This window comes from Pinus tabuliformis, chromosome 9 (assembly GCF_031772625.1).
Source record: "Pinus tabuliformis cultivar Carrire ecotype Pingquan chromosome 9, CPIR1, whole genome shotgun sequence".
NCBI classification, from domain to species: domain Eukaryota; kingdom Viridiplantae; phylum Streptophyta; class Pinopsida; order Pinales; family Pinaceae; genus Pinus; species Pinus tabuliformis.
In genome coordinates, this window is record NC_142307.1 from 292,352,213 (window position 1) to 292,377,017 (window position 24,805).

General features: G+C 33.0%; 1 protein-coding gene across 1 annotated transcript in view; it reads right to left on the reverse strand.

Moving 5' to 3' along the window:
* LOC149148330 (acyl-CoA hydrolase 2-like) overlaps window positions 1-24,515 on the reverse strand; it is a 501,847-nt gene extending 477,332 nt beyond the window's left edge. Inside the window, exon 1 of the mRNA XM_089440526.1 lies at window positions 24,431-24,515. Within this exon, the coding sequence (XP_089296652.1) occupies window positions 24,431-24,473 (43 nt within the window). The 5' untranslated portion in view covers window positions 24,474-24,515. The remainder of the gene's footprint in view (window positions 1-24,430) is intronic.
* Window positions 24,516-24,805: the final 290 nt, after the last annotated feature.

The following is a 24,805-nucleotide window of genomic DNA, read 5'->3' on the forward strand; positions in this document are numbered from 1 at the left end:
AAACTAAATTTCAACCGTAGTAACCGAGTTGAGGGGACCCAATTGAGGGGAGTAAATATGACTTTTATGATGAAATGATATAATCTCGCTGTTGTAAATATTGTGATATATTAAATATATTTTCGTGTTTTTATGGTAAAATTTGTAAAAATGTATATATTATATTTTTTTAGATTTGAACTTGTGATTTTTAAAGAAGAAATACATGTTATTGCATCATTAAATACATTCAAACTATTCAAAATAGCATTGTAATGGTAAAATCATTTTATTTAAAATTTTGAGAATTTTTTTTTATTGGCCTAAACTCTAACAACACTAACTTATCACATTAAAAATTTGTTGTTTTCCAAAACTTGTTACCTTATAGATGGTGTATAATAAATAAAGCTCATGTAACTAAATTCATAAACATAAGTTGATATTATCACTTTTTCTAGAATTATAAAATATTTTTTAATAAATTATAGAATATAGCTAGAACTAACTTCATACTTTTTTCTAAAGATATAAATTTTGTTTTGTTGTCTAAGTTTTTCCTTAATATGAGAGAAAAATTATTGTTAGACAAACTCTAAATATCATCAAAGGAATGTCCATAATAACACAAGTTTCAACCATAAAAAAAAGAAATAGAGAAACAAAGTTCATCTACGTTTATTAAAAGTACTACTATAAAGTACTATGAAAATTCTCATAGAGTATTGTTTTAATGTGGAAAAAGTTGAAATTGAGATTAAATTGGCAAGGTCGAGAAATTGGAAAAGTTATTAAAGCTCGGAGGATTTTGAAAAACTCAGCGGCAATATATATATATATATATATATATATATATATATATTTTCAAGAAACTACCTCCCTCACAATTTTTTGGAAAACTCCCCATTTTATCTGGATTTTTTCAAATAAAAATTAAAAAATAGTTAAAAAACTACCTCACTCTGGATTTTTTCAAATAAATATTAAAAAATAGTTAAAAAACTACCTCACTCTGGATTTTTTGGAAAAAAAAAAATTATCCCACCTTTTTTTTTTATGATAAAATCCCATTTTTTAGTTTTCCAAAATGTTGTCAAAAATATAAAATCAGCTAGCTCAAAAAATCGTACTTTTTCAATCTTATTGAATTGAGACTTCTATGATCCATGTCAATTTTTTGAAGAATCTTCGGCGAAAATCACATAGAAAAACTTTTGTCTACGAGTTTCGAACCATCCAGTGTGGTTCATCGTCAGGACAAGTTGAATGAGCATATCTCATTTAGCACATTAAATAGATAGGGCAGAGAATCCCATAAAAACAACAACTAGAATTGACTGGATAACGGCTAGTTTGACTATGATAAAGGGAAATATTATTAATATATATAATTTTTTTTTAATAGGAAATTTTTGGTTATTAAAATTAAAATGTAAGTAGACAATAATAAATAAATAAAAAAAAACAAATAATTGCAAATATCTTGATAAATATTTTTTTTGAATTAAATTAAAAATTATATAAAATAATTAATTTCAAAATTACTAGTTAGTTATAAACGCCAAAAATAGAGTAATAGTTAATTATATTTATTAAATATATGCTTAATAAATATTCGCCAAAGAGTTAAAAAGAAAAATATTACAATATTAAAAATTAATTTAAGAAACCAAAAATAGTATATTAGTTTTAAATTATAAATTAGATTAATTTTAAAATTAATTTTTGTAAATTAAAATAAAATTAACAGACAAAGAGTTTACACAAAAAATAAATAAATACATAATTACAAATAAAATTAACCATATTAAAAATCATTAATAGTTTAAATTAATTAACTAATTTAAAATTAATATTAGTAAATATATTATAATTAAATCAAAAAGATACCAAGTTTAAAATAAATAAAATAAATAAATAAATAATAAATAATAAATAAATAAATAGAGAAAGTTTAAAAATAAATAAATAAATAATAAAGTTTAAAAATAAATAATAATAAAAATAAATAAATAAATCGATAAAATAAAATAGAATAGAAATCACAAACTTAATAAAACAATTATTAAGGGAGGGAAAGAAGGAAAACGACTAGGAGGAGAGGGCTGGGACCCAGCAACTACTAATCTTCCAGCCATCCTCTCTATTAAGATTGATCGGCCTTTTTTCAATCTCAAGGGCTTCCCTAAATTTCCAGTGATGGAATTGTGACACTCTAGCAATCACACTAGCCTCCTCAATGCAGACATGATGATTGGTTTTCTCTACATGTTCTGCTAACGCGGAAGATTTAGTTCTCATATGCTTGAGGTCAGCTGCGTGCTCACTAATCCTTTGATTAATGGAGCGACCAGTCTCACCAATATAGGGGGTCCCACATGAACAAGGAATAATATAAACTCCTTTCATGTCTTTGGGGTCGATGGGATCCTTCATAGATCTTAGGGATTTACGAATGGTGTTAATAGGTCTAAGCGTTGCGGGGATATTATGCGTCTTAAGAACCCCCGCAATATTATCCGTGGTCCCTTGAACATACAGAAGATGGACACCAGGAATCCGCTCTTTAGGCCCCCTTCTGGTTAACGAATTCTTTGCTACTTTGAGGAAAGCCTTTTGTCCCAAGTGTCTGCTATTTAATAAATATAATTAACTATTACTCTATTTTTGGCGTTTATAACTAACTAATAATTTTGAAATTAATTTATTTTATATAATTTTTAATTTAATTCATTTTAATTTATATTTATCAATATATTTGCAATTATTTATTTTTTGATTTACTTATTATTGTCCACTTACATTTTAATTTTAATAACCAAAAATTTCCTATTAATATATATATATATATATATATATATATATATATATATATATATAATATTTCCCTTTATCATAGTCAAACTAGCCGTTATCTAGTTAATTCTAGATGTTGTTTTTTAGCCATTGAATCATGGGATTCTCTATCCTATCTACTTAATGTGCTAAATGAGATCTGCTCATTCAACTTGTCTTGACGATGAACCACACTGGATGGTTCGAAACGCGTCGACAAAAGTTTTTCTATGTGATTTTCACAGAAGATTCTTCAAAAAAAATTTCAATCTTACCGCTATTTTTTCCACGATAATTGTTTAGAATCTTTTGGTTTTTTCAATTCAAGATCAAACCATAGACAATTAGTTTATTTAGGGCCTAGAGTGAGTTCATCTAGGTTTTCTTAATATTTGCTAATGTGTTTAAAAGATATAAGAGAAAAATGTATTCCAAATGGTGATGTTTTAACATTAAATAAACACCATTTTTAAAAGTTATATTGCTTTCACAAATTAACAGAGAACTTCACTGAACCTTAAATCATTCCCTTTGTGGGTCTCTAATAGTTCCTTCTTATACATTAACATTGATCTTGCTTTTAAGTTTTCCTCATCCTTATTGTTGTATTTCAAGTTATGCACAAATGGATCTTAAATGGTAGTGTATCGACATTAAAAAACACTATAAAGGAAGGTCATTATGGTTAAAAATTGTTTAAAAAAAACTTATTTGTTTTAAGGCCGTACGAGCCTCATCCTAGTTTCAAATTTTTTAAATAATGATCTTGTCTTTCTAAACATAAGTCTAATACTACCCTAGATATTATATAATAAAATTAATAAATTGTTTTTTAATATTTTATTAAAATTAATAACAAAATAATTTTTTAAATTAATTAAAATTGAAAAATAATATGATTTTTTTTAATAAATAAATAATATTATATAAAAAGAATCTTCCCGTCACCCAAATAAGGCATTCATCAAAACTGACATCTCAATGCATAAAGTCATTTTTCCACCATATTGAAGAGTAGAAAAGTAAAGGTTTAAAAAACTTTTCAAGTACTTATCATATATATATAAAAAGTGACACTAAACAAAATCACACATATATAAAATTAGTATACATCTATATTAAATATGGATTATTTAAAAAAAAAATTGTATATATATATATATATGATAAGTTGATATAAGTAAAAATTTTAATGGCAGAAGTCTCCTCAGACACATAATTTTATTAATCAGAAAAACAATTACATAATTGATTTGCAAGAGTTTACATCCGAACAACCAAACACTCTTGCAATGAGCTATTTATAAGCTCCATGTTCTAACTACCTCTAATTATGGATCACTTATTAAATAACAAGCGTCTATTTACATTAAATGCTATTCAAACCAACTAGCTAACTAATCTCCTAAAATAGAGCCTAAGATATGACACATTTGGAGAGTCATATCTTGTTACAACAATATACTAATTTCTAATTGTCTCCATTAAATAATTAATCATTCTAGAATAATAATTATTAATTTAATTTCTTAAATTAATAATTATTTTATTTCAATTTTATAACCTATGATAATAAATTATTTTTGGATCATCTAACATTCCCCCCTATGATCTAAAGATACATTACAACAGATACCAAGTTCATCCCTGAACTTAGTAAATTTTATTCTGCCAAGCGGTTTCGTGAAAATGTCGGAGATCTGATCTTCGGAAGGACAATAAACTGGCTTGAGGACATCTTTGGCAATGAGAGATCTGATATGATGATACTTGGTGTCCACATGCTTTGCCTTTGAATGAAAAACTGGGTTCTTGGCAAGTTTGATGGTTGACTGGCTGTCAATGAATAATGATGTAGCTTCTGCCTGAGAAATGCCCAAGTCCTGCAAAATTCGGCGCAACCAAACAATTTCACATGCTGCTTCCCATGCTGAAATGTACTCTGCTTCTGCTGAAGAAGTGGCCACTGTAGCATGTTTCTTACAACTCCAAGATACTGTTGTTGACCCCATATTCATTAAATAACCTGATGTTGATGCTCGATCATCTTTACTCCCAGCAAAGTCGGCATCAGAATATCCACCAAGTACAAAATTTTTAGTCTTTGTGTAAAGAAGACCAAAATCTTTTGTTCCTTGGATATATCGAAGAACTCTTTTGGCTGCATTCCAGTGGTTGTCTCGTGGTTCCTGCATAAAACGTGAAAGAATACTAACTGCATAAGATAGATCAGGACGAGTATTTGTCAAATAAATCAAGCTGCCAATCAACTGTCTGTAAGTTGTACTGTCCACTTTTCCCCCCCTTCAAATTTTGAAAGTTTCAAGTTTTGCTCCATGGGGGTAAGAACGGGCTTGCAATCCTGCATGCCAAAACGCTGAAGAACCTCGGCTGCATACTTACGCTGAGAAATGAAAATATGATGTGGACGTTGGAAGACTTCAACTCCAAGATAGTAGTGAAGTAATCCCAAATCTGTCATCTTAAAACCTGCATGTAACTCCTTTTTTACCTGTGCAATATGATCATCATGATTGCCAGTGATGATCAAATCATCTACATACATAACAAGAATTACCAGATATTTGCCCTGTTGTCGCACATACAAAGTATCATCAGATTCACTTCGTTGAAAACCAACTTTCTTAAGGTATTCATCCATCTTTGCATACCAAGCTCGGGGAGCTTGTTTTAATCCATATAAAGCCTTAATCAATTTGCAAACTTTATGTTCTTGTCCTTCAACTTCAAAACCTGGTGGTTGGGTCATATACACTTCCTCCTGTAAATCCCCGTTGAGAAAAGCACTTTTCACATCCATTTGATGAACTTTCCATCCTTTTTGAGCGGCCAATGCAAGTGTTAATCGGATGGTGTTCCATTTAGCTGTTGGAGCAAAAGTTTCTTCATAATCAATGCCTTCATGCTGCGCAAAACCCTTTGCGACAAGTCGTGCTTTATACTTTTCAAGTTCACCCTTCTGATTATACTTAATTCTGTAAACCCATTTACAGCCTATGGGTTTAACATTTGCTGGACAATCAACAAGTTTCCAAGTGTTGTTATCAATTACTGCTTGATATTCTTCAACCATAGCCTGTTGCCATTCTTTATGTTTTACTGCCTCTTTGTATGTGGAAGGTTCAGTAAAATCATTTGCTATCAAGGCAAAATTGCCTTCACTTCTATGTGCCCTTCTGGTGCCAGTTTTATTCTGTTCATCGGGGTTGACATCTTTCAAAAGTTGAACTGCCCATTTCGGAAGTTGGTGCTCACTTGTTTGTGCTTCTGTAAAGTCCCCATCATTGTAAAGAGGATTAATATAAACTGATGTTCGTTGTTCAGGTGAAGAATGTGGAGAATCACTGTCAGAAGAACTGTTGCTGCTTGGAGATGCGGATGAACTGCTAGAAGACCCAGATGATGTTGTTGATGTAGATTAACTGGATGACTCATCTTCAGAGGAAGGAAAATCAAGTTCATACCAATTTGGTGAAGTTGGTTGACTTTGCATTTTTCCATTTCTTTAACTTCCTTTTGTTTCTAACTTGTGAAGAAGATTTTCAATTTCTTCAGCACTCTTACTCTCTGTTTCATCAAAAATGACAGCCCTGCTCACAATGAATTTTCCATTTGTCAAAAGACGATACCCTTTCTTCTCATCAGAATAGCCAATCATTATACATTTTAAACTTCTTGAGTCAAGCTTAGTTTGGTTTTCTTTCGGAACTAAGGCATAACACATTGAACCAAAAACTCTAAGATGTTTAACTTGAGGTTTGAAACCAAACCAAGCTTCATAAGGTGTGATTCCGTCTAAAGAAGCAGTTGGAGATCTGTTTCTTAAGTAGACAGTTGTATGGATTGCTTCTGCCATTATTGTAAAGAGGATTAATATAAACTGATGTTCGTCGTTCAGGTGAAGAATGTGGAGAATCACTGTCAGAAGAACTGATGCTGCTTGGAGATGCGGATGAACTGCTAGAAGACCCAGATGATGTTGTTGATGTAGATTAACTGGATGACTCATCTTCAGAGGAAGGAAAATCAAGTTCATACCAATTTGGTGAAGTTGGTTGACTTTGCATTTTTCCATTTCTTTTACTTCCTTTTGTTTCTAACTTGTGAAGAAGATTTTCAATTTCTTCAGCACTCTTACTCTCTGTTTCATCAAAAATGACATCCCTGCTCACAATGAATTTTCCATTGGTCAAAAGACGATACCCTTTCTTCTCATCAGAATAGCCAATCATTATACATTTTAAACTTCTTGAGTCAAGCTTAGTTTGTTTTTCTTTCAGAACTAAGGCATAACACACTGAACCAAAAACTCTAAGATGTTTAACTCGAGGTTTGAAACCAAACCAAGCTTCATAAGGTGTGATTCCGTCTAAAGAAGCAGTTGGAGATCTGTTTCTTAAGTAGATAGCTGTATGGATTTCTTCTGCCCAATATGTTGGACTTAACCTTTTGAAAGTTAACATGGATCTCGCCATGCCTAACAAAGTGCGATTCATTCTTTCGACTACTCCATCTTGCTATGGAGTGTAAAAAGTAGTAAGATGTCGTTTGATTCCATTTTCACTGCAATAAGTTTTGAATTCATTTGAAGTGAATTCTCCCCCATTATCTGTCCTGAGAGTACCTATCTTTTCTTTGACTTCATTTTCAACAAGTTGGCGAAAAATTTTAAACTTATCAAATGCTTCTGACTTGTTCTTCAAGAAGTAAACCCAAGTCATTCTGTTAAAATCATCAATGAATAGTAAGAAATATTTGCAACCACCAAATGAAGTTTGTAGTGGACCACAAACATCACTGTGAACTAGTTGTAGCCGCCTGTTTGCACGCCATGAACTTGTTGGAAAACTTTCTCGATTTTGTTTGCCATATATGCAAGCTTCACATTTTGCATTTTCCCTTTTGAATGTTGGAAGTCCTTTAACCATTCATTGTTTCTGCAATTGAGAAAGAATCTCAAAATTCAAATGTCCATATCTTACATGCCATAGTCTTATAGGTGAAATACCTGTGGTCACTGCCCCTGCAAAATCAGAATGCCTTGGAATAACTGTCCCTTTCATCCGTAACAGTTTTCCATCTTCATAATCTGTCATGATTGTTTTCAAGTTCGGTTTCACTGAATTAATCTTCACTAAACCATCTTCCATAATCACCTGATGTCCTGCTTGTCGAATCGTGACTAAAGAGAGCAAATTTTTCTTAAAACTGGGTACATACCATACATTGGAAATCATTTTTTCTCCAATGCCAGGGAGAAAAACTTTTACTGCTCCTTTGCCATAAGGAGTATGTTTTGTATCATCAGCAAGAAAAATGGAATTAAGTTGGCAATCTTGAAAATTCCAAAAAAAATCACGTCGACAAGTCATGTGCTGAGTTGCCCCGGAATCCAAGATCCAAGCATCTTCGTAGTCACTTCTAAGATAGGATGAAATTTGTGATGCTGGTGAGGAAGTAAAAACATATTCGGAGTTATCTTCATCTTGATCATTTGCAAATTGTGTTGAATGCTGCTGAAACTTGGGAATTTTATTAAGTGATGTTCGACAATCTTCAACATAATGGCCAACTTTGTTACATCTTCGACACACAATTCGACTTAAGTATCTTCCTCTTCCTGAAGATTGTCCTCTGCCTCTGCTTTGAATTCTATTTTGAGATTGTCCTCTACCTTGATTATTATATCCTTGTTCTTGAAAATTGCCTCTTCCTTGGTTGTTTCCTCTACCTTGAAAATTATTTCTTCCTCCTCTGTTAAAATTGTTTCCTCTTCTTTGGCTTCGACCTCTATTATGTGCTGCTTGATTCTGATTCCATCTGCCTCTTCCTCGAGAACTATCTGCTGATGACTTACTGCTGCTGGCCTCTGTGAGAAAAACATCTTCACCAAATTTCTTCTTCTTCCCAAAAGTTTTATCATGTTGACTCAACATTTCACAAAGCTCATCAAACTTTAGTTTCTCTAATTTCCCAGTTACTTGTAGAGTCTCTAAAAAATGCGTATAGGAAGAAGGAAGCCCAGCAATTACAATTGTGACCATAAAGCTATCATCAATTGCGGGAAAACTAGCATTAATAATTTCTTGCCCGATATTCTTAAGTCTTGAGAGATATTCAAGAACATCACCACCTTCAGTTAATTTTTGTTGCAACAATTTTAATTGTAGATCGACTTTCTTTTTTAGATTTATAATATATTTTTTTACAATAATTTTGTCTAGACTATATAATATGATGAAGTGATTTATTTTTTTGTTAAGCTTGCTAAGTCTTTTTTTTTCCATTTATTTATAAGCAAATTTACATCATATAGATTGGTTAGGTGGCCTTAACTTGCCCATTGGAAAACCAAGTCTATTGGCCACATATCTGCGTTGTATGCCATCCAAAAACAAAAGGGTTTCAATATTTCTATCCAAGCTATATAAGTCTTTGTTTCATGTCCATGCTCTAGATTCCTACCTATACATATTCTTGCATGAGAAAAAGTAAAAGCTATCCGCATATAAAACAAAATTAAACAAGGGAGATTAACTAATCATTATGTTCCTCTAAGGCTGATTCCACAAGCACTCAGTCTTTGACATTCGATCCAGGCATCTCAGACAATTCCAGGGTACATGGGCTACGTTTCTCAATTTTTCCCAGCCTAATATCTTGCTTATGGAGTTGAAACTGAACTTTCTAGAATTCTTGTTTGTAGCTTGGCATGCCTTGGATAGTGACAACCATGCCTACTGAAATCTGCTCCATAGCCTTTCCCAACAGGATTTTCATCAACCAATAAAGGTATAAGGTCTGTTTAAATTGAGTGATCCTACCTCTAGTGTTACCAGGATCCGAGACTAGGGTCCTTTAGTCATCCATTTCCGCATCTGTCTCATTGTCCTGCTTGACTTCCTCTTCCCATTCCTCTAAAATTTTCCAAATACCTTCATCTGTGCCCTCACAATATGCCTCGGCAGCCTCACTGATAAGCCTTTCCACCGGTTTTCTACCCCTGCGAGGTTCAGACCTGCTCGGTTCCTTGTCCTTTTTGGGCACCTGGGCCTGTCTTCCACGACAACTAGTTTTCGCAAGACGAGCCATGGCAGCGATGCCCCAATCCTGTTCAGTGCAACAATTCATTAACCAAACACAATTCAACATGGTATAACAATGATCACACCCTCGGGTTATACTATCACAAATAACCACCCCACCATGCTCCTCCCCATCCCCTTCGGTGTCGAAGCCAGAGCCTTCGTGGTCATAGGTCCATTCCCCAGGAGGGGCCAACCTATTGCCACCAGCAAAGAGACCCCGTCGCCACACCCACCTCCTCATGGCCACATGTAGGTTATCTTCCCCTTGCCAATTACCAGTTGATGAGCATTGTCGCTTGCCAGTGTTAGGCCAACCACGGTTTGTGTACCCTTTCCCCTCTGCTGAAGACGCAAGCAAATAGTCATTGATATTTTCTTTCCCGACTTCCCCCCTGTGATTCCCAGCATTTCCCTCTCTGCAAATATAGCTATCTACCTCCCAACGGCTACTCTTGCAACTACAACAGGGGCCAACTCCTAGGCTGCATCTTAACTGACACCCACGCCCCTCCGCACCAGTCTCTCTACCTCTACCCTCAAGACCCCTACAGGCATCCCCACTTGGCCCTCGGCCCACAATTCCCAGGGTCCCCATGCGAGATAGAAAGAGTTCGAAACAGAGGGAAATTGACGCTATACCAGGCGGTTGCAAAATACATACACAAGACCGAGCCAAAACTACCAAGCGCCACTCCTAGTTCCTCCATCGTTTCTCAACTTCCCAATTTCCATTCCTATTTTCCCCCTCGCCCTCCAGCAAAAACCCAAACAAGTCAACATTTCTATGGAAGAGAGGAACCAGAATACATACCTGTGAATACTTGCAGGCCGTTGACAAGCTTGGAGTTGAGGATGGCGTCACTAGACCCGCCTAGTTCACTAACTTCCCTATTTGCGAATAAATCCGACTACACCACCCACCTGTCTATCCTCGCTCTCGTTAAAGCCTTTATCTCTACCACCCTCGCTGCCACCTTTCCCACCTCCATTGCATGCAATCATGCCAAGGGCCACCATTCTCATCACCTCGAACGTGTGGGGGACAATGGTACAATACTCAGGGATACCCTGCATTAATCCATGTTTATTGTCCCAACCACCAGCTCACACCTCAATCAGATTATGATAAAGTGATTTTTAATATAAATATTATAATCAATATTATATGATAAAATCAATAAATTATTTTTATTATTTTTAAACATTTTTATTAAAATTAATAATAAAATATTTTTAATATAATATTAATAAAAAAAAAACAAAAACAAAAACAAAAATAAATAAATTACTCATAAAATATCCTTCAATGATACAAATAAAGCCTTCATGAAAATTGACATCTCATAAGTACAAAGTCATTTCTCCACCATATTGAAGAATATAAAATAAAGATTTGAAAAAACTCTCAAAGAATTCTCACGCACCACACATAAAAAGTTACACAAAAAGATTAATAGGGTTTTTCATAATTGAGGTAATGAAAAACAATGCAAACGACAATAAATTACAAAAAAATATATATAAAATTGTATTAATAAGTGCCATGAAAATTGCAAAGTATAAAGTCATTTCTCCACCCTATTGAAGAATATAAGGTAAAGGTATGAAAAAACTCTCAATTAATTCTCACACACCACACATAAAAAGTGGCACGAAAAGACCAATAGTCTGGCACGAAAAGACCAATAATATTTAAAATAATGAAAAACCAAGCAAAAGTCAATGAATTACGATAAATTATAAAATTTATGAATAAGTGCCATAAAAACATCTAAGTGGGAAGTGACTTCAATTATGTGCACACTGATCCTCGTTGACAAATCATTCCCCATTAATGGAGATAAGAACTAATCGAAAGGACCCTGGAATCTTATCTTGGACCCATTTGAATGGTATTTTCCAATATGTTTTGATTATTCTTGACCCCATCACTCATACAAATAATCATATATCAAGTTCCTCACATCAAAATCCAATTCTTTAAGAAAAGTATATATTAAATAAAATTACTTAATTTTATCAATAATCATATACTTTTCTCAAAAGTAAATTAATCATACACTTTTTCCAAAATTGAACTCTATGTATCTTAAATTAGCTAACTCAAACAGTTATATGAACCATTCTAAATTATTAAATAATTAATTAATAAATATAATTTCTATCCTAATTTATATTAAATTATGATTATTAATATAAATCATAATTATTATCCAATATTATATTGAACTTATGAAAATCACTATTAATCATGGCCTTTATACATCTAAATGCAATCAATTTACTAATTCCTAGCCTAAAGGTATTGTGTTAGAGCAGTGGACTCTAACTTCCATGTAAGGTGGCTTTGCACTGTTTTATGGGTTAATTTCACATCCCTGAAATTTATTTGTTTTTATATGAGTGGACTCTAACTTTCATGTAAGATGGCTTTGCATTTTTTTATGGGTTAATTTCATCTTCCTCAAATTTATTTTGATTGTTAAATTTTATTTTTTAATTTAAATTTTATAGTTCAATTTTATTTTTTAATTTAAATTTTATAGTTGGATTTTATTTTTTAATTTAAATTTTATAGTTCAATTTTATTTTTTAATTTAAATTAATTTAATTTAATGATAAATTCTGAAATATTTCTAAAATCACACAAATTGAATTAATAATTTAATTTAAATTTTGTAAATCAAATTTTAAAATTATTGCAAAATATGAGTAAAGATTACTTAACAAATCTGTGTTTGATTTTGTTTTATTTTTAGAGGAATACATATGGAAATAACAACCATCCCATCCCCATACATATGGAAATAACAACCATCCCATCCCCACCGATTGTTACTCCAATTTGTTGGGATTGATTTACTTATTGAAATTGGAGTCGTCTAACGAGGTGGAGGAATTGCTCCGAAGGTCAAAAGTGGTCGGCCGGGCAAAAAAAATTCAAAAATCTTGTAGATGCAGTGTTTGAATCGTGTTTTTGATGGTGGAAATGGATTCAACACCATCAAAAACGTCTAGGACACCTAGAATTTTGAAGTTTAACAACTATAATTTGGATTTACAAAAATCCTTGCCAAATTTTCTCTAAATATGGCGGGAATTTCCATAACTTTCCAGGCAACTCCTCTGCCTATTTAGACTAGGCGATTGAAATTTGACCAATATTGACTTAGTAACATCTGCCTATTTAGACTACGCGATTGAAATTTGACCAATATTGACTTAGTAGCATCCCTTCCTGTACCCTTTTATTGACTTAGTAGCATCCCTTCCTGTACCCTTTTTTATTGACTTAGTAGCATCCCTGCCTGTACCCTTTTTTTTCTCCTGGGCTATAAACACGATTAATATTAAAAAAATAACAATAATAATAATTAAAATTCCCCACTTGTCCAGTTAATCATTACAAAGCGAAATTGGAAATTATCAAATTTCCAATTTTGCTTTGTAATGATGGAAATTATCAAATTTCCAATTTCGCTTTGTAATGATTCACTGGGATTTTCAAATTTCCAATTTTGCTTTGTATTGATTACCTGCACAACTGGAGATTTTCCAGCCAACAGATAAGGGCTGACACTGAGTCAGAATTAGGAGTCTCTATCTATTTGGTATGGTGCCCATTTTAAAGGAGTATTCTACCGAGGCCGAGGAGGAATTGCTTGGACGGTTAAAAAATGGCTGGAATTTGGGTAAAAAAAATTCAAAAAATCTGGTACAGCCAATGTTTGAATCGTGCTTTTGATAGTGGAAATGGATTCAGCACCATCAAAAACATCTAGAACACCTAAAATTTTGAAGTTTAACAACTATAACCTGGATTTACAAAAATCCTTGCTGGATTTTTTTTAAATATGACCAAAATTTCCAGCAATTCCTCCGGCTCCATTTTATAAAATAAAATCTTATTAGCACATATTCTATCCGTCATTACAAAACTCTGATAACTATGTGGGTAGATAAAATCACTGCAGTTGGATATCAAGTAATGAAAGCCCCCTCAATAATGGAAGTCTTTGCTCCAGCCTTGGCCTAAAAAGGACTGTGAAAGCAGTAAGTTACATTAGAACGGCTTAACCCTGATGAATAACTTATTATAATCCTGGCTTATCCACTATGCGAAAGATGATGAATAATAAACATGTACAGCTCTGAGATCCATTTTGTGTACGGTACTTATTTTAAAATGTGGAATTTTATTAAACAAAACGTTTCTGGATAAATCACATTAATTTTTTGATCAATCCTTACTGAGATTAGAAGTAAAAGAGTAAGAGGTTTAAAATTTATAAATCTAAACATTATTTTAATAAGTTATTTAAATAAATTATTTAAAGATCTATATGTTAGTCAATTTATGTGAATATCAATTTCAACTTTTTATCTATAGATATATAAGAAAAAATGTAATTTTTTTAATATGGTATATAATAAAATATCTAATGTAGGTTATGAATAAAATATTTTAATATGAATTAATATTGACATATACTTAAAAATATATATCATTCAATAATACAATTTAAACAATGAAAAATTACACATTGTTTTCTTTCACTCTAAAATAAGTTTGTACCGAAGAAATTTAATCCCTCTTAGCTCATGTTAGATTTGTGCTTAAGATGGATCTATGTTGGTGTATTCATATTGAGTATTGTTTGCACTTGGAAGTTATTTTTGAGTCAACAAATTGTTGATGTAGTAAAAAAATATCAATAAAATATTATATTCAAGTGATTTTTTGAATGATAAATTAATATTATTGAAAATGTTAATTAACCAATAATAATAATAATTTAAATATTTTATAATATATTTTAATTAAATATATTTTCTATTAATATAAAATTATAAATAAATTGAATGTTGTTGTTTTTAATGTGGTTTATGGAATTTGGACAGTGATTATTACATTTAGGGAATATTTGTAGTATGCAAATTTTTTATTAGAGTGTTCAAAAAATTGAACCTAACTTTTTAATAACAAAGTGTCCTAAAAACATTAATTGAACTAATTAAATTAACCCATATATAAATAGGTTAAATATTTTATAATTAAAAAATATTTAATTATTTTTTAAATATAAATATCAAACATTTTTTATTATCACCCACTTAAATCTACCCAGAGCAGTGGACTCTAGCATCCAGGTAAAGTAGCTCTGCATTATTGTATGGATTAAAAACATTTCGCTGAATTCAATTAACTATAATACAACGGTTGAATTAATTTGATTGTAGATTCAGATATAATTTTTTTGAAATTTAATAGATAGGACTTTTAAGTCTTAATAATTACATCTACAGGCCTAACAACCATACCAGGCTATATCATAAACTTTCTTATAATTAACTGTTCACACCTTTGTAACAGTTTGACTTCGCTACCGTTAATCAAATTTTAAAAATATTCCACTGCACACGAAGATAAGGCTGGTCCCACCAACTCTGGAGGCAGTAGCGGTAAATGCTTGTTTTTTACGTAAAAGCCGACACTGCGATAGATACGGAAATAAAGATAGCAGTCAGGCTTCACATTTACTTTCGGTGGGCCTCCTGGGGAATGGGTTGGAATTTTAAAATAGTCACACTTATCAAATTTGACGGTTTTGGCACCTCGATTATTAGTGTTTACAATTTTAACCCAAAAAAATTTGACATTTTGTAAATTTCTTACGTGTATTTAACGATCAAATCACCCCTTGACAGGCCTCAATAGACAACGCCAACGCCAAAGTGTAATGGAGGCATCATAAACGTGACGTGTAACGTCAATGGAGTACTTTTTCCTGGAAAAGGACTTATCGTGACAGTCACCATACATGATAAAGTATGAATAATATAATTTAGTAGACAGTGGAGTACTTTTTCCTGGAAAAGGACTTATCGTGACAGTCACCATACATGATAAAGTACGAATAATATAATTTAGTAGACGTAGGAATTTTATAATAACTAAAAGTGAGACGTACGAACCCATCGTTATGTATTCCCATTGTCCGTATTTTAATAAAGCTTCAAATTTGTTTAGAAAATAAGGGAGGCAACATGGGAGCCTCCTCCCAATTAGATATGCGTTAAGCAACAATAAATGGCCCTAACGAGGAGGAGCTGGACAATATGCAATGTCTGTAGTAGGAGTAAACATGTCATGTAGATAACATGCAAGTTAGAGGTGGCCATTGATGGCATCAAGCACCTTGAGATTTTTAGCAAAATGATTGTGTATGAAGGAAGATTGTTATATTTTTTAGTATGTTTTCTTTCCATGGATAAGAGGAAGTTATTGTTGCAGAACCAGCACCAAAGGTGCCATCGCAATTGGAAACTTTCCCTCTATTTGGAGGAAGGACCAACCCACCTTGATCTAACTCCTTCTTCCTCAAAGTACTCAAATTTAGGTGATTCTAAAGAAGGTATCTATGCAAATTAAATTTATTTGGGTCTAAGCAAGCTTTACAAAATATTTCATGATGTTTTTCTCCTAAGAAACTCACCCATTCAAAGTGGGCGCCAGCTACTACTAAACATTAGTGTCGTCTTGTGCTTCGTGGGATTGGGGAGCTCATTAAATCACTGGAAGCACTTAGTTGCATTAAGCTACAAGTACCCCCACAATATGCATTACTCGATGTTGATGAAGTTTGTTTTAATTAATTGAGTAGATTTAGATAGAACTATGCTTTCTTAGATTTGGCCTTTCCGAGCACACTCATCACTTATTCTCTCCTCCCCTAGATCTCTAGGGCCCAAGACAATTTTTATGTCGACTCCCTTTTTGTTGGTCTACTATTGTTTAGAGTTTAGGATTTTTCTTTTTCAATTCAAGATCAAGACATGGACAATGAGTCTATTTAATGCCAAGAGTGATAAAATCATCTAGGTTTTCCTAATCTTTGCTAATGTATTTGAAAAGTATTTAGAAATATATTTAAAATGGTGATATTTTGACACTAAATCAATATTTTAAATAGTTGTGTTTCCTTTACAAGTTAATGTGAGACTCGAATCAACTTTGAAATAAATAAAATTCTTTGAAAAGAACATTTTTTTGCCATTCCCTTTGGGAGCATAGTGGTTTCTTCTTTAACATTAACATTGATTTTCAACCTTAAGTTTCCTCCATCTTTGTTGTATTTGAAAGATATGTACACATGAATCTAAAATGGTGATGTCTTAACATTAAATAAACATAATTTTAAAAAGTTGTATGAAGTTAAGATGAAGCTTGGATCTTGGATATACATCAAATGTTAAGTCACTCGTTCAATTCTCTATCTTCTTTGCGTGTTATTCTTGGAAATGATCATGATGTAGCCTCATCGATGGTGAACTTAAAAAAAAAAAATCCAACTCCAATAAACCATAAAACAAATAAAAACTTTTTGGAAAAAACAATTTTTAATCATTATCTTTGTAGATTTAAAATATTTTTTCTTAATAATAATTTTTTCCATTCTCTATTCTATACTATATAATATTATATTATATAATATCAATAAACTATTTTTTATTTGTTTTTAAATAATTTTGTTAAAATTAATAATAAAAATATTTTTACTATTTATTTAATTAGCATAAAAAATTCAAAAAAATAAACAATTCAGTCATGAAATCTCATCTCATAAGAAAAAATGTCCTGCAATAATACAAATAAAGCATTTATAAAAAATTACATCTCAATATACAAAGTCATTTCTCGAGCATATTGAAGAATAGACGATATTGAAGAATGGAAAATAAATATTTAAAAAAATCTCAAAAAATTCTCACACACTACACATAAAAAGTGACACCAAACAAAATACCAATAGTATTTTTCGTGATTTGAGACCATGGATTTTCATAATTGAGAATGAAAAACTATGTAGAAATGAATGAATTACTCAAAATGTACAAAATTGTAATAATAAGGGACATAAAAACATCTAAGTGGGAGGTGACTTCAAATTTGTGCACAGTGTTTCTCGTTCACAGATCATTTTCCACTCTGGTAGATAAGAACTACAGTAAGGCACCATCAAAGCTTTAGCTGGACCCACTTAAACGGTATTTTCCAATCGGTTGTTGATTATTCTCGGGCCCATCACTTATACAAATAAGCATTTATACCGAAACGCTTTATTAGTTGTAGAATTATTTCTGGTATCAAATTTTAATTATTTTTTTTCCTCATTAAAAGTAAACTATTTTTATTGAGTAAAACAAAGTACAATCAAGAGAGATAAGAAATTGGCCGATCAGAAATGATGAAACTATCAACCTCGGTCCCGGAGAATGGGTGAACCATTCACGGAGCTACAACTATTAACTTGAGAGCAAAAACTGACTTTTACCTCACAGGGCAAAATTCTCAACACGATGTTTTTTCCCTTTCTTTTTATTGACTTTTATCCAGCCATCCTGGGGAGTATGAGCTAAAACAACTTGAAGACTGGAGTTCTCCAACAGGGGGATCTCCTTATCTGATTCAGAAGAGGAGGTCTCATGGACGCATTTCTGGGAGATTGCTATGATAGTGGTGTGCGCAGCAGTATTAGTGGACGGATCCATCGTCTGAGGCGCCTGGTCCAGTTCTGCATCGCTCTCCTCATCTTTCGAGCTTGAGGAATCAGAGTTCACTGTTGGCGGCGGAGAACAAGGGGTCCAACGCTTGGGTTTGGTCTTTGCAGAGTTGCCCTTTTTCGATTTTGCAGGTAGCGATGGGCAAGAATTCTGCAGGTGCCCTGTTAGGTGACAGTGGCGACAGCGGAAGGCAGTGTTTTCGTAATCCAGGATCTGGGTCCAAGCAAAGTCATTGATCTTGAGAATGATTTGCTCTGGTAGTCCCTTGCTTAGATCTAGCTCCACACATATTCTGGCATATGTGTAGAGACCTTGATGTTCCCGCCAGGAATCTCCCATTAAAAAGTTGCCCAAGGTGTTGCCTATGCTCCTAAAGACTGCTAAATGCCACAGGTGAGCTGGAAAGTTTGGAAGTCTGATCCAGACAGGCGCTTTGGTGATGACTGCAGATGCTGGGTCAAAATCTAGGAACCATGGAGTTAAGAAGAGTCCTGTTGTACCCATAAACCAAGGACCTTCTTCTAAGGCCTGTTCATAGTGCTTAGGATTGTCGAACAGAACTATAAAATATCCTTTTGAGCAGAAGCAGACCTTGCAATGGTGAGTCCAGTTGTCATGGATCCAGTCATAGAGGTCCTTAGAGCGTGGCCAAAGCCCATTGAATATGAAAATGATGGCCCTTTCAGCAAATTTTTGAAGGTCATCTGCTAGGCCAGGGTGGGAGATCTCAACAGAGGGAACATCCTCTAACTTGTCAACCAAAAAAGGCTTGGGTTTGGGAGCCTCAGGGGAAATGGGAATCTCAGAGTGTACTGCAGCTTTGTAGGAGAAGGGAGGAGCGGAAGAAGATTGACCTGCAATGCCATCTCTCAAACGAAGGGAAAACAATAAAGAGCTATTATTTTTTATGTTGTAAGAAGAGAGGGGAAGAGGATTATCGAGTTGTTTACCTTGAAATATAAGTCTCTGAAGGGCAGAGGGGATCCCGAATCGGCGTTCCAGTTTTACCTTGAGATTCTACACCAAATCTGAAGGGTATACCCATTGCAAAATGGTCTTGCCTGAGATCTGGGTGATTTGAACCTGAAAGGGGGTAGAGAAAATTTCAAAGGCACTCTGGTGCGGCGCGAGAGTTGCTAAAGACAGAGTCGTCGACAAAACCCTAGTCTCCGTTTTTTCCCGAGGTTGTTGCCATGTTATTGATATCAGCTCAGATTCATTTAACCCATCTGTCAGTTTCTTATGGAGGCTTCGATCTATTCCATTATAGCCCCGATCTTGTATTTCCAGTGCTTCAATGACACCGATCTCTATTCCAGAACCCCACAAAAAGAGGGAAAAATCCATGCTCAGGGCAGGGTATTTTCCTGCATAACTCTACAACGGCTTCTCTATCTCCAAAGGGACGGCGTTTCGATCACCATCATACCCTGCCGCAGAGCACTCTGTTGAGGGCCTGATTCACAGGCGTTTGAGAGTCAGAGCCAAACTATTAAGGCCGATCAAATTGCCAGCTATTAGCTCCAGGAGAGGGGCCATGCCAGGCAACAGAGCCGTCCAGTTTTCCACCTTAGAGCTTCTTAGAAGCCCTATCTTAAGCAAGGAATAAGAAAACCCTACTTTCGGCGACATAGCATAAGACAATGATAATCATATGGGTGTGGATTCAGGCTGTTGGTTTATGGACTCACCAATAGTTTTGCAGACGCAGGAAGGTTGGATCGATGCCATTGCCGTCGCAGAGAAACCTGTTCAGTCGAAAAAAACCGCCTCCGAACCCTTCCGAGTCCAAACATATGTTAGTTTAGAAGGTATTTCGCCGTATCAAATTTTAATTATAATTATGTGAAAAAAATATAAATTAAATAAGATATATTATTTTTACTAATAATTATTTTAAGTATGGAATTAATATGAGCCGGATCAAATTTTTTTAGGTGTAAATTTTTTTATAGTGCAAAATATAATGTGTTATTTTTCATTATTTAAATTGTATTTTTAAAAACTAGATAAAATATCTATAGGATCGAATAAAAATTTTAACCTTACTCTTTTGTTTTCTATATATATATATATATATATATATATATATATATATATATATATATATAAAGTTGATATGAGTATAAATTAGTTAACATAGATATTCGAATAATTTATTTAAATTTCTTGTTAAAATATTTTTGAAAAGTATAATGTTTAGACATCTTATTCACACATTTTTTTTACTTCTAATTATTTGACAACATATTCCTTTTTTAATTATAGTGGACATTATTTTTCTATTTAGAACCTAGTTTTTAATTTTATTTTAAAAAACACATACAAACCAACAAACTTACACATCCACTCATACTAACTTTAAAATGAACCTCCCAGCATAATTATACACTTTACTTAAAATTAAATTATACATATCTTAAACTGAATCAAATTGATATATAAATAATTCAAATGACACATTAATTAATTAATTAATAATTTTAATAATAAATATTATTTTGATCATAATTTATATTAAATTATAATTATTATCCAATATTATATTGAACGTACTTATAATCACCATTAGTCATGACCTTCATAGATCTGAATGCAAACACTTTATTAATTCCCTGGGCAGTGGACTCTAATCTCCATCTAACGTGAGCTTTGCATGGTTTGAGGGGTTGATTTCATGTTCATGAATTTTATTGGTTTTTTTAATCTATTTTATGGGTTCGGCTTATTTTTTAATTAAATTTAATTTATAATAGAGTTTGAAATATTTCTAAAATCACAAAAACCAAAATAATTATTTGATTTGACATAAAATTCCAAAAAGATTTCATAATAAGATTTCATAATCTCATAGCAAAGATTATCCCAAAAAACCAGTCTTTGCTGCCTTTGATTTTGTAATGGATTATCCCAAAAAACCAGTCTTTGCTGCTTTTGATTTTGTAATGCTTTTGTTTTATTTTACAGTAGACATTGGGATACATATGGAAATAAACATGGTAGACAGCTTGAATGGGGATACCATCCCACAATTGTTACTGCGTTTTCTTGGGGATTAGTTTACTTATTGAAATTTGACCAATACATATTGACTCAGTATCATCCTTTTCTCCCTTCCTGTATTTTTTTTACTTGGGGGCAGAAACATGATTTATATTGAAAATATAAAAATTCTCAACCAGGTGATTTTTATATTTGCAATATCAATCATATTTTCCAGCCCAGGAAAGAAAAAAGGTACAGAAATGGATGATTCTGAATTAGAACTCTGATTCTTTGTATCCCTTTGTGTAGGTGATTTTTATATTTTCAATATCAATCCTATTTTCCAACCTAGGAAAGAAAAAAAGTATAGAAATGGATGATACTGAATCAGAACTCTGATTCTCTGTATCCGTTCTGATTCTCTGTATCCCTTTTGTATGATGCTCATTAAAATGACTGTGTCAGAACTCGAGTCTCTGTATCCTTTTCGTATGGTGTCATTTCAAAATGTGAAATCTTACGAGAACATATGCTTTGCCAATTGCCTCATTACAAGGCTCTGATAACTATATGGGCAGATAAAATAGTGAGGTAGATATCAAGTAATGAAAGCTTCCCTGATGATGGAAGCGTTTACTCCTGCTCCGGCCTAAAAAGGACTATTGAATCTAAATAAATAAGAATGGTTTAATACCTGGTGGCAAGATGAATAACTTGTTATAATAATGACAAAGCCATTATGCAAAAGATGATGAACAATAAATATGTGTAACACTGAGATTTATTTTTTGTATCGCGTTTATGTAGAATTTTATTGAGTTGAGAGACTCATTCTATAGCTCAGTATGATGTGTAAGAGTGTCTTTTTGTCAACAAAATTAAAATTTTACTCATATCTACTAAAGAAAAAAAATCTAAAATCTAAAAAAAAATAAAAATTAAATAATTATACAAAACATTTAAATAATATTGACTCATAGAAAAATTTACATGTGAAAAAATTAAATACTTCTTAACTCATATTAAATTCGTATTTAAAATAAATCTATACTATTACTACATATGCTATGCCTTACAAAGCTCCTATGAAGTACATGAGAAGATTATAAAAAGATTAGATCCCTAAAATTTGATATCGATTAATGGAAACCTCCTGCATAATAGAAGACTTTTTACTCCTGCCTTGGCCCATCAAGGATTTTGGAATCTAAATAGGTTACATACGAATGGCTTAACAACACCTGGTGGCCAGATGAATAACTGATTATAATCAAGCGATTATGGAAAAGATAATCCACAATAAACATGTACAGCTACTTAGCACTAATCTTTTTAAATTCGCAAGATTTAAAGTACTTCGTCTAAATTTGGAAGTCCTCCCTTCATAATTCATCTGCAAGCTTTAATGGACAGTATACACAACTGTCTACGGAATGCACTAGGCATTTATACAATGAGGGGTAAATCTCTCTGAAGAAACATTATATTAACCCCGAAGCAATATTTGCAATGTTTCCTAGTCCGATAATTACAATAGCTGCGACAGCAGCGTAACATGTATACCCACCCCCCAATCGGCATTATTTAAATGCAAATAACAAGAAACATAAATTCTTGCCCTGGAAAATCAGTAAAAACAGAGGGAACAGGTTATGTTACGGGCAAAGGGTAACAAAGAAACATAGATTCTTGCAACGGAAAATCAGTAAAAATCTTTTTAAATTCGCAAGATTTAAAGTACTTCGTCTGAATTTGGAAGTCCTCCCTTCATAATTCATCTGCAAGCTTTAATGGACAGTAAACACAACTGTCTACGGAATGCACATCGGCATCATTTAAACGCAAATAACAAGAAACATAAATTCTTGCAATGGAAAATCAGTAAAAACAGAGGGAACAGGTTACGTTACAGGCCCAAGGGTAACAAGAAACATAAATTCTTGCAATGGAAAATCAGTAAAAATCTTTTTAAATTCGCCAGATTTAAAGTACTTCGTCTGAATTTGGAACTCCTCCCTTGATAATCCAGGCATTTCTTATTTCCAACTTTATTGAAAATATAAATGCTTCTGACATGTAGGGGAATAGCAAGGCAATAAATGAGTCTGATTTGTAAGGGGAATAGCAGTTGCCTGGCTGCTAAAATGCCAAAGTCAATTTTGAGGAAAATATAAAATGTCAATTTTGAAAGAAATATAAATGCAAGGGAACTGTTACTCCCCTAACCTGTCAGACTATATTTATGTTTCAACAGGGTTGGAAATAAGAACTACCCATAATTCATATGCAAGCTTTAATAGACCGTAAACACAACTGTCTACGGAATGCACACTCCTAAGTGACATTATTTAAACGCAAATAACAAGAAACATAAATTCTTGCAATGGAAAATCCCTAAAAACAGAGGGAACAGCCTGTGTTACAGGCCAAGGGTAACAAGAAACATAAATTCTTGCAATGGAAAATCAGTAAAAATCTTTTTAAATTCGCAAGATTTAAAGTACTTCGTCTGAATCTGGAAGTCATCCCTTCATAATTCATCTGCAAGCTTTAATGGACAGTAAACACAACTGTCTACGGAATGCACACTCGTAATTGGCGTCATTTAAACGCAAATAACAAGAAACATACATTCTTGCAATGGAAAATCAGTAAAAAAAAGAGGGAACAGGTTGTGTTACAGGCCAAGGGTAACAAGAAACATAAATTCTTGCAACGGAAATTCAGTAAAAATCTTTTTAAATTCGCAAGATTTAAAGTACTTCGTCCGAATTTGGAAGTCCTCCCTTCATAATTCATCTGCAAGCTTTAATGGATAGTAAACACAACTGTCTACGGAATGCACACTCGTAATCGGCATTATTTAAACGCAAATAACAAGAAACATAAATTCTTGCAATGGAAAATCAGTAAAAACAGAGGGAACAGCTAATGTTACAGGCCAAGGGTACCGGTACCTGCTTCAGGGGTCGGCCGCTTGTCGTCCATGTTGTAGCCCATAGAAATCGAACGTGAGACGTTTGGTGGGAAGCCGTTCCACGCGAACTTATACTTCGAAGATACCGTTTGCTATTATTTCATATATTCACCTTTATTTTCAGTGGGCATCGTAGGCATTGTAAGGGTGACGTCATAGGAGTGACGTGTTGTGGAGGGATCATGAAGGTGACGTGATCAGATATCTTTTGAACGTAAAAAGTCACCAGAGTGGCTTCCACTATAAACGTGTTCAAGTAAAGAACAGTAGTCTAATTTAGTAGGTTGGTTGCTTTGAATTATAATAATTGAAAGTGAGACCTACATGTAGAGACACTAGGAACCACCCAGGGTTG